This window comes from Mytilus californianus, unplaced genomic scaffold, assembly GCF_021869535.1.
Source record: "Mytilus californianus isolate M0D057914Y unplaced genomic scaffold, xbMytCali1.0.p SCAF_3, whole genome shotgun sequence".
In the NCBI taxonomy this organism is placed as follows: Eukaryota; Metazoa; Mollusca; class Bivalvia; order Mytilida; family Mytilidae; genus Mytilus; species Mytilus californianus.
In genome coordinates this window covers 45,485,124-45,496,902 of record NW_026262679.1, presented here as the reverse complement: position 1 = coordinate 45,496,902, position 11,779 = coordinate 45,485,124, and the positions used below count along the sequence as shown (strand labels likewise).

The window sequence follows — 11,779 nt, the reverse complement described above, 5'->3', positions numbered from 1 at the left end:
TGAAATGGAATGGAAAAAATAGCTTGTTTCTCCTGAAAATTATTTTTAATTTAATAAATTTATTTTCAAAATTTTTTCATTTAAGTTGTTCCGAGATGACGACTATTTGGTGCCTTATTTTGTGTCAAGTAAATTGATTTAGGTTTCATTTAATGATAATATTAGGTAGCTGCAAAATAATTGAAATAGCATATGCAAGCAGAAAGCTGCTTGAAAATACCATCTCCCATTATCTTTATGTGCACACGATATAAATTTGATAAAATGTGTTCTCTTTATTACAGCACACAGTTAATAGGGTGTCGAACAATTTAAGAAGGCGGGGCAAACAGTCATTGGTATTCAATGATTTGCCCACCCGTACAAAGTGTTGAAGAGCGGTGATGCTCAAACACATCAAATGGCATTGTCATGAATCAATGACAATGTTGTATAAACAACAAAAGGGGCTACTTCATAATCTCGATTGTGAAATCCTAATTCAACATAAAATTGAAATTTACAAGTAGCTTTGCAACCACGGCCATGATGATGGGTGTATAATTGTTACAATTTATTTACAATTATACAAAGAAGAAATACAACTATGTAGAAAAGATATTCAAGAAGCGAAAAGCGAGGGAAAATGACGAAAAGCAATTTTCCACAAGAAAGATGCATATAATGATTTAAAAAAATGTTCCAACGGCTGTAGAGACTTATTTGTCTTAATGAAATAAGTGAAGTTACTATTACAAGAACACGTTTTACAAAGAAAGAAACAAGAAGTTTGGAATAATGCTTTTTTTTTGCTAGAAACATAATTGTTACAAAAATATTTCGCTATGAATACAACATTTATAACACTCCAGCAATACCTACATGTGGATCATATATCTTCAAGTCAATGGACACCATAATTTGGTTGACTGTTATGGAGTATCTGTAACAAATGACAACGGATATGTTCCACGTGTCGTAGCCGCAATCCCGTCCTCTTTTCCTCCATCACCGAATGAAACTTATCAACCAATTTGTACTTACCATTAGCAACACAATGAGTGTCAATAGTGGAGCAGAAACTGATTATCCTTCCGAAGAACATGAGTTTTGTTTTTAAAGAGGTTTGAATTGCCTTTGCTATGGTTTTCAGTGTTGTAATTTGGGCTTTAATATTTTCAATGTTTGTTTTGTCTCTACCGGTCACAGTGCAAGTTCTCTAATATCGGTGTTTTGTGTCTATTGTTGTTATGTAAGTTGTTTTTGTGCCACGTGTCGATCATTTTTGCCAATTGCAACTGATTTCTACAGTTTGTTCTCACTGAATACCGTCAACTGACCAAGCTCCCATATTACCGCACGAAAATTAGCATTAAAGTACAGGATTCCAGATCAAATGAATGATAAATGTGGCTATAGTTCATTGATCTACCTTTGTTGTTATTTAAATAACAATTAAAAAAATTGTAGAAAACTTCGTGAATAAAAAAGAATAAATATATTTTCTCTAGTAATATGATAATGTTATGAACATGTAGGGAACCACATCTCAAACTAAACATGTCATTGGTATTATGAATCTCGACTACTCATGTATATAATTTTATGTAAAGGCGTTGTTCAAAAACAATGTATACTGAACACAATATCCAACAACGGTTTCGTTTCAAACGCTTCTTAACACACTTTAGAAACAATGACAAGTATAACTTTAATGTGAAACTGAATTTCGTTCTATGCACACATTTTAAGACCGAACTCGTTATTTGATTTAGTTTTTTGTTTTTTTTTGCGATTTCCTATATATCTTTTTTCAGTGCTCTGTTTGAAGGAACAAATAGTATTTAAGTATTGTTTCTTTTCATTAGCTATAATTCCGTAATATATGTATATATATATCAGAGGCGGATTTAGAGGGTTTTTCAGGGGGCCCGGGCCCCCCCTTTTGTGGGAAAAAATTGGTTGATTATATAGGGAATCACTGAAGCATGACTGGAGCGGGCCCCCTCTTAGGCAGTCAGTGGGCCCCCTCTTATCAAAAGTTCTTGATCCGCCACTGTATATACTAGTAGACCATTGAAGACCTTTTTCAAATCTAATACATAATAAAAGCGTTGTCCTTATAATTTTCATGTATTCATAACAACCATTTTTTACATATAATGCAGTTTTACATGTAACGCCAGTTTTGATTTGATGGCGTCTGTCGTCAAAACAACGATTGGCGATTCAAACCAAAAAACAAACGCATTATAATGCTCACACATAGAGAGCTAAAAAAAATCTTACATGTGATATGAGTGAGAATGACAAACACGTCGCCTGTTAATTCTAGTTCCTAACAATGCAAACATGCCACGTAACATTCGAAGGAGGGGGATAATTTAGCACAGAAGTGATTCCCATAATTTTCAAAAGTTTTGTGTATGTACAGACAGTAACAGTAATAAGATATAGATATATTGCAAGCTAAACACGGACTCTACAAAATCAAACCCGTGAGCTATTAATTTAATTTTGACCTTTTTAAATTATAAACCGGGTATCTTTTTATATTTTACTCAAGTTTGCAAATTTTCTGTGAACCTTTGTTCCTTTTAAAACCAGAAAGACGCACAAAAACATCTTTTTTTTTTAACTCATCAATTTTATGTGCAAAACATTTGTTTGATATAGTCTTGCTTTTTTAGGCAGAAGTTTAGGGCAAATTAAGCCTTTCGTGACTCCAATCCTTTGTTCCATATTATTTTATAATAGATTTCATGTGACAATACCATTAGTATATAATAGTAAGCTTAACGCGATGTATTGTGTTGCTCAGGTGACAAAATGTCAATCTTGATTTGTAATCCAGGGATGTATGTATATTTTTTATATGCTGTACCGGTTCTTTATTTTAGGCAGTAACTGTGAGCATTCCGCTCATCTACGTTTCTACTTATATTCGTGTTTTATTGTCCTTCGCGGAGAAGCGGTGCATGCGAGTGACATATAAATAGTGGGCGTCCGTCCTGATTGTCAGCACTTTCAGGCGTACAATTCTTTCAAGATTTTTATATCAGCGATTCATTGTAAGCGATCTAGACGCCAATACAGCATTTTTTATGAAATGTATATCAAAGATTTATAACTGCAATGTCCCGATCGAGTTCAAAAATCAGTGCTGATCAATTATTGTTACAGGAGTTATGTACCTTGGAAATATTCTCTATGGAAAATTGTCTTGTAAGCGCCCTGAAGCCTACATTTCTTGTCAAGATTTTTATGAAATTTTAAAGGTTTATATCAGTATTGTGTTAGACGACTTTGAAAATTCGTTCCAGTCAACTACTTTTAAAGGAGTATATATATATATTGGATATATGAATTATATTAGAATTAAATCTTGACAGTTATGTATAAAAGTTTATTAGGTATTGCGTTAATACTTATCTTCATTTATATTGTTTATCAATAATTCTGAATAAGGAGAGCTCATGGATCTATTTACTCTGAAAATTTGCACATTGTAATTGTATCTGTCTGTAAACAGGAATCAGCCGTTCGCTGTTTAGTTTTAGGTAGGTTACACTTGGGTTTTTTTCCAGCCATGTTTATATGATGCATGAAATTTTCTCTCGACTTTTTTGGACTTTAAGATCATTGATGAAGATCTGATGGTGATCCGACCTCTATTTAAAGCTTGACATGACTAAAAATTTATCAGACAATCAAATACTGAAATTATACTGGTAAAGAGATCAGAACAATATTTTGCAAATCATCATATAGGGGTTATGTATATTTGCCTTATAGATCACTAAATGCAATGGAACAAAACAGTGATATCTTCAGTTACCTTTATTCTAAAGGATTTATTCAAGATATACATATAAAAGAGAATGGAATGACTGAACAACGACGTTGACATTATGAGGAGAAAAAATCTTAGTCATTTTGTTCTCCGACTGTTTCTTTCAGGAGGTCACCCTTAAGATGCATATATACAATTTTACACATATGGCTCCCATACTCAGAGTAAATACAGGTGTGACAAGGAATATACACGTGCGTATTTGAAGAAGAATTTATACAAAAATGTTTTTCCATATTTTTATTTACATTCCACCCGTGTCATCTTGAACGTCTAAGTCATTTTCACTCGAAGAGTGCGACATCTGGGTTTTAGAAATGCTTAATAATGTTTCAGCCATGTTCTCATTTGAATAAACGTCAGGCTTTGTTAGGAATTTTTCATTCATTACTTCACTAATTGCAGGATCAATTTCGGATTTAACTTCCGTTTGCGTGTCTTTGTTATCAATTTCGAATGCCAGTGAAATTTTTTCCTCACTTTTATTTTTCTTGGCTGTCGACATATTGCCGTGTTTTTTCGATACATCCGTGCTTTTCTCTACATTGAGCTTAAGTTCTGCAGCTTCAGCGTTAGAAATGTTCTCCTGTTTCTTCCATTTGGTCCTTCTGTTTTGAAACCATATCTTTACCTGAAACAAAACAAACACGTTGAAATATCGTTTTATAGATAATTAGGAACTGTGTTGTTGTGACTCGTGTTAGAGTGTCATAAGTAAAATTAACGAGAATTCAATGACGTCTTAATATCGCTTCCTCTTGTAGTCGATGCATTAACCATGCATCCATGTCATTCACGATGAATCGGTGATATCTGATATCGCCAAGTTGTGGAGAAACAATTCAAAACAATTAAGTGATTATTGCAAAAACTTTCATCTTCATAATTGTGAAGTTCTATTAGGTTTACTGATTGCGAATTCTGCAATGAAAATTACGAATCAAAAGAAAAGACATTGTTGGGAAATCTATAAGATTTTCATTTGGACAAAGTCAAACTCAAAAATGTCTTTTTTCTGGACATTTAAGAAGTTAAAACAAAGAATATTATATACATATTTACATACAATAAAAATCTATACATTTACTAATCATAAGGTAAATCACATATATTAAGTGACAATCGTAAATAAATTTTAAATATAAACCATAATAAGATTATTTATAAAAAATAAGTAAGAAGTTTGATGCTGCGTTAGGAAGGTGGCATGGTCTTTATGAAACATTGGACATAATATATTTACTATTAGTATAATAGTCCCAGATGGAAATAAAGAGATGAGGTAAGAATACCCATTTGACAATTATCCGCTTATATTCTTAAACACTAACACGTAATATAAAATGAAAGGATATGGAGTAAATGTACATGGGACAAAATCGGACACAATACATAGAAAAAACAAAGAATTATCAATGAACAAGGCTTTTATTCCTGTTCTTCATCTTGACAGTTGATGTAATGTTCATTCTGTAAGACAATGCTACCTTTAGACCAGAATAGATGAACAACTACTTTGGTAGTACACCTCATTGCAGATCAATTGGACCATACCGATGTTAGGTCAATGGTTAGATATCGCTGGATCTTTTACGTGTTTCCTAATCACCTGAATCCGGTACCCCGTAACCAAAAGTGATTGAGACAAAATACATAACATGTTGGGGAGCAATAAAACAGATATGCCGTAATTTTAAAATATTCCAAACGAGTTATCTTCCTTAGTAAACAAACTGTAGTTCCTCACACTACCTGTGTATGGTATTTAAATCGGATTTTGTTTTTGTCTTCATTGATTTAAAAAAAAAATTTTTTTTGGTTCCAAAGCACGTCCATAAATTGAATGTACAATTAACATTGATATATATAACAATCGCATACCACAGATTGAAGGTGAGAGAGTGCCACAGATGAGTTGTGCTTCCGTCCGCAGATGAGTGAGTTTCCGTCAAAGTCTATTTTATATATATATATCAGCAGAAAACCCAAAAGGGTCTGCATAATAATGTTCAACATCAGTGATGATAAATATGTAACATTGTCGTATAAATACATAATAAATCATATTAATGAATTATCTAAAATTGTTGTAAATTCTGAGAAATCACGTAATCAGCTTTTCTCACTTAATTTCATTTCATTATTGTATCAATATTTAATTTGAAAAATTCCATAATCTTTTTTAACCATAAAGAACTCCCATAAAATACCTCACACAACAGTAAACGGCGATCGTTAATGGTAAATTAATGAGCTTTTATACCAGCGCCACACTTATAATTTTGACACTTTACGTAAAAGTGTGCCCTTTTCCGGAAATATCCTACTTAAATGAAATTTAAATTAGTTAAAAATTGTTCAGATGAAACAAAATCTAACACCTGTCGTTAGCTAAATTAAAACATTGACAAATGTATTATAAAATGTTAGAATATCTAAATTGATTCTTGCGTGAAAAATTATGATAGAAAAAACGACATCGCTCTAATGATTTCCATTAAAGATACTTTTCTCCTTATTGTTTTTCTAATAATTGTTAGTTTGCACGTGTCAGGCTTAACTTGAGACAATGATGTTCACGTATTGTATCTAAGCAATACAATGTCTTAAATGGTCTTAAGATTTGCGATATAACTTAATATGAACAGTGTTTTTACATGCACATACTGTGGCATTGAAAAACATGCATATTTGATCAGATATACACGAAGAACCCGAAGCTGTTCTGATGATCGTGTGAAAACTATAATTTCTCATATTTTACGGGTAGAATTATTATAGCCCTCGGCAGTTTGAGTAATCTTTTTACGCAGGCAGGGATGTTGAAATCTAATTATTTCACGTGAATTGAACTTTATATCACTGTCCAGTTTGCTACTAACAGGTTTAACGATCGTTTACTTTTCGGGGACTATCTAATTACCAAAAGGAGCCAGCATCTACTAAAACACATCTTTCAAAGATGTAGGATGAATCAAGTGTAGAAAAATATAAAATAATATAACATAAAGGTGAAAATTAATTTTGGAGATTTTTTTTTTAACTTTGAATTTATACATGTAAAAGACCGTAAAGCACTAGCGTAGCCTTAGTTATATAAATCTATCTGAATATGATACAGCCACCATGTATACTTGCATAATGTTTTTTTTTTCTAAATATCACAATGAAAGGACTTTCTTTGTAGGTTCTAGGTTTATTTCAAAGTGGTAGAAATTATAAAAAGAGTACAATTATGCATGTAGCCCAGAACCATCTTCAATACCTAATTTGAAAAAGTGAGATTACCTACCGATCGTTTGACTTTTTCATTTTAATGGATGAATTTATCTTGCATCACATTTGTACACATGACTGCTTTTGCATGCTGTTGCCAATTGGGAGTTAATGAATGTTTCCCGGTGGTCTTAAAGAGCAAATTCTCAAACGCCCAAAATGTAAACATAAAGCCTACTCGTCACTTCAGCGTTTTTAATCAAGAGATGAAATAAAACCTAGGCTAATGATTTAAAACACTAATCGTCAGATTGGCGAAAAATGGACGAACGAAAAAGGGGAAAATTCATAGCAAATTTGCAAGTACAGATAAAAGAAAAATTTCAATTTTGTAAGTTTCATCATATTTCTCTATGAGTTATTCAATATAGAGATATGTTTAATAATGGTATAAGAAATAAACGTCAAGTTGTATTAAAAAAATAATTTCAGAAATTTATTTCTAATTTGTATATCTATATTTTTTGAATATCTGATACTAGGGATAATATACGTTGTATTGTATATTCTAGTATAGTAATGCATCATACATACTGTAACATTTTATAAGATCTTTCGTTTATACGGTTATAGATGTTTAATATTTTACTTTGTAGTATGCTATAATGATTAATTAATACTAATATTATTATTAATATATAATTGATTCTATTGTAATTTTCAGCATCAACATCATCAAAATAAATCAAGTCACTTTTTAAATTATACATTTTTATTAATAGATTCCTCTGAAAATAACCTATAATGATATGCAATATTTGTTCAAAGTACAGATAGATGAATGAATTTCAAAAATATAAAATGGTGGGATTTTTTTATTCAAATTATTTCCTACATAATTATGTGAAGAGGAAAGGTAACTCAGAAAAATTACAAATTTACAATTTCCTTTTCCTTATTTATTCAAAATTATTTTCATAAATGAAAGGTAAATAATTTGACATGTATTTGCTTCCCTTATAAGATTAAGAGTTTGAATTTTTTTCATAGTTTGAAAGTTTGTTTTAATTATACAAGAATTGGTGTAAAAAAAAACTATGAATTTAATACTGACATATATGTACTTATTGGTTTTGAACACTTAAATCTTTCAATGTTTTGAATTCAAACAAAAGAAAACTAGAAAACAGTCAGACGTGCATGACAACCGCCAATAGAAAATAAAAGGATATGGAGTAAATGTACATGGGAAAAAATCGCACACAATACATAGAAAACATAGAAAATTATCAATGAACAGGGCTTTTATTCCTGTTCTTCATGTTGACAGTTGATGTAGGGTTTTCAACAATGAACGAATAATTCATACCCTACAACAAGGTCAAGACGGCCCCTAGCGTCGACTTAAGCGGTACTATTGATAAAAATAAACCACAGTTCACCTTCTTGATCCCCACCCGCCTCGGAGTGCCAACTTGTGCGATGCTTGTGTACGAGGGTCCAAATCTACATATCTTCGCTCTCCAATTTAAATATAGATATTACAAGGCCAATGCTTTTGCTATCTTTGATTTTTATATATAAAAACAAATAAATATAAAAGGTGCACAGTGGCCTTATGTAAGAAAGATTACTTACATTGAGTATATATAGTTTAGGAGAATATAAACTGACTAGCCACACTCATTATGTATTGCCAAGCTTTGCTATGGTAAACATTTATATAAAACCCTTTGGTTTGATGAACAAATATAATAAGAGGCGAAGAATGCCATTTAATACTTAAGATCCTCAACAATAAAAATCCGGAAAATATTGAAATCCAGTAACCGGTTATTAAAGAGGACTTGAGATTACATACTAGAAGGGTGACAGTTGACCCTGGCTTTATGAGAATATAAAAGATATATATACCTATAACGAACGGATTCACTGACGATCGGAGTATATAAAGACCAAAAACAAGAAGAATAAGGCTTATATATGTTTTATATTCACGCGTACATTATTCGAGTTCACCGACAGTTTTCAAATAAGTTTCGACAAGCTTTGCTTAATCTTTATTTTTTAGTAAAGTTACATTTTGTTTATTACTGTTTGACTTTTCCCGTAGTTTTTGCTCTTGGTCATGTTGCTATCTGTTCTTCTTCCACCTATAGTTTTGGATTACACCCCTCCTTTAAATATATTTTCTTACTTTTGTGTACTTGTAGCAATTTTATAATATATATATACTGAAAAAGTTTTTCAATATACCGAAAAGTTGAAACATGAAAACATTCTACAAAAAAAGAGACTATAAAATAAACAAAAGCCAGTGAATTTAAACTTGACTCTTTCGTAAATACCATGCACTAACGCTTTGTGTGTTAGATCTCTGATCTCCTTTCAAATTAAGATATTCTTAAAAGAGTTTCCCTATTTTCAAGCAATGGAAGACACAGCAATGACACTAACAGAATTAATATCTACCTGTGTTTCTGTAACATTCAACATTGTAGCCATTTCTGCTCTTTCTGCCGAAGACAAATACTTTTTCTGCTCAAATTGCTTCTCAAGTTCAAAAATTTGTCTCCCGGTAAATGTCGTTCGGGCTTTCTTTTTCTTTAGATTTTGATCACTGCAGTTATCATCGGATGATCTCTTTCGGGAATCCTCGGGGTCAGATTCTTCTGAAAATGAATGAAAAAATAAAGTTACGTTTTTGTGCGACTCAACTTTAAGTTTTCACAATTTTTGTATTTGAATTAAAACGTGCATGCAGTGTCATAAGGAACTTGACCTTGTTGTAATTATTGGTCTCTTCCGTTCATCGTTGTAGACTTCCCATCAACTGACAAGGTGAAGAACATCAATATAATTATTTACAAAATTTGAACTTCAGTGTTTGATGAGATTGCTTTATTTGCAGCCAACCAATATCCCCATTTTCAATTTTACGTTGAATTATTTAATTTAAATATTTAGTATATACCTTTTTTGTCTTCACTTTTCCACGCATAATATACATGTAATACTTATGAGAAATTGATAAACGAAATATTTTGATGATTCACTTATCATCTCATTTAATATGTTAAAAACGAAAATTCGTGAATAAGTGTGTTTTGCTCATCAACGGACAAATTGTTCATTTACTTATAAAAAATAATGCATGTCTACCTCTGTATTATAGACATCTTATAATGATATGTTAAGTTTCAGAGAATATTGGTCCCTTCCTCTTTTTAATATATGATCTGTATTTAGTTGTTTTTTATTCTATAAAAAAAAAACAAACATCGGAGAATGATAAAATATGTAATGTTTTGAAAACGATATCCACGTCTGTAAATCATGACAAAGCATTACCACAGAAATGTGAAGGAAAGCCATTTTTTATACCACGATGTACTTGGACAAGACTTCTTACACGGACAAAACTATCAAACTATTAATTAAAAACATCAATTCTGACATTTGTTGTGCGTTAATAGTTAATGACCATTTATGATTATTTATTAGGACTATTGGTTGTCAATTTGTTTTTATTTTATTTTCCCAATATATTCTATAAATTACACATTTTGTATATATATATATATACACATAATTTTATATTGAAATATTTCAATAATGAACAATAAATCAATTTGCAAATTATAGACAATATCTTATTATTAGTCTTATATTTTATATAGAAACTTCAATTCATTTTACAAGTACATGTCTGATAATTCGTTATTATACAATGTGACACTGCTATATTTATTTTTGCTTATCGAAATCTTAAGATATAAATAAGACGATTTTAACTTGAATGCAATCTATATTAATATTACATAAAAATGATAAGAGAATGTGACTTTACCTTTAATTTCCTGCTTAATGTCACACGTGCTTGTTCTCAAGAAGCACCCCTCACATTTACATGTATAACTTCTTATTAAGTCATTTTCTTTAACACTTTCTTTCTTTAGATTTTCCTTTTCATTGTTTTCACTCAGTCCAAGTATATCCGATATGAAATGTCTCCTACATTTTCTGGGTGGTTCATAGATATGGGGGTGCCATGTTCTAGGTGTGGTGAACAGCATGCTCCCCTGCTGCAACAAACCCGTCGATGAAACAAAGGCGTGCAGTCTATGGTTCATTCCACATTCCATAATTATACAGAAGAAAATAAAATAAAATCGATAGTTTTTTCACCTCTGAAGATACAACAAAGTGTTTAAAAATGTTCTCTCCTTAAAGAAGGTAATTTGTTAAAATTTAAACTGCAGTAGTTAAGTGTTATTAAAACAAACGGCGGTTAGTGGTGTAACAACTCGAACTGATATAAATCTATTAGCAAGTTAATGAGGCTATAAGTTGATGCCGGTCTGGGGGAGGTGCCTAGCGTACATAATAATGTACTGTAATTACTAATATTTAGTTGGAATTATTGGCAAATTCGATGTTATATTATACTGTCACTTAGAAAATTAATGATCATAAAACATTACCGATAAACTCCCGATCATAAGGCTAGGTGTCAAAAGTAAGCCTATAAGATTTCCAATATTGACCGATAGTATGGCGTTTAATTGTTTTAGTTATCTAGAACCATATTGCTTCTGATAGTAGAACAGATCACTTTACAAATTACAAGCAATTTTCTTTTTTCAAGATTATTTAATTTTCACTTCACGCGTGTTAGTTCAAAGGTCTTGTGAAAAGAAAAGTATATTTTAGACGATTATAAGCTAATTT

At 31.2% G+C, this 11,779-nt stretch overlaps 1 protein-coding gene across 1 annotated transcript; it reads right to left on the bottom strand.

Annotated features, from left to right (window-relative positions):
* Nucleotides 1-3,806: 3,806 nt before the first annotated feature.
* LOC127734677 (homeobox protein Nkx-2.5-like) lies at nt 3,807-11,364 on the bottom strand. Its single transcript, XM_052244677.1, has 3 exons — nt 10,899-11,364; nt 9,521-9,720; nt 3,807-4,463 (listed from the first exon to the last, which is right to left on the bottom strand). The coding sequence occupies exons 1-3, from the start codon at nt 11,191-11,193 to the stop codon at nt 4,077-4,079; spliced, it is 882 nt and encodes a 293-aa protein (XP_052100637.1). The 5' UTR covers nt 11,194-11,364; the 3' UTR covers nt 3,807-4,076.
* Between the last annotated feature and the right edge of the window lie 415 nt (nt 11,365-11,779).

Bases quoted from the DNA above. Each gene is read 5' to 3' on its own strand.
- LOC127734677 (XM_052244677.1), bottom strand. From the start codon at position 11,193: ATGGAATGTGGAATGAACCATAGACTGCACGCCTTTGTTTCATCGACG. The intron at 9,721-10,898 runs GTAAAGTCACAT...ATTCATTTTCAG, and splicing joins CATTAAGCAGGAAATTAAAG to AAGAATCTGACCCCGAGGAT. The intron at 4,464-9,520 runs GTAGATATTAAT...GTTTTGTTTCAG, and splicing joins TGAATGTTACAGAAACACAG to GTAAAGATATGGTTTCAAAA.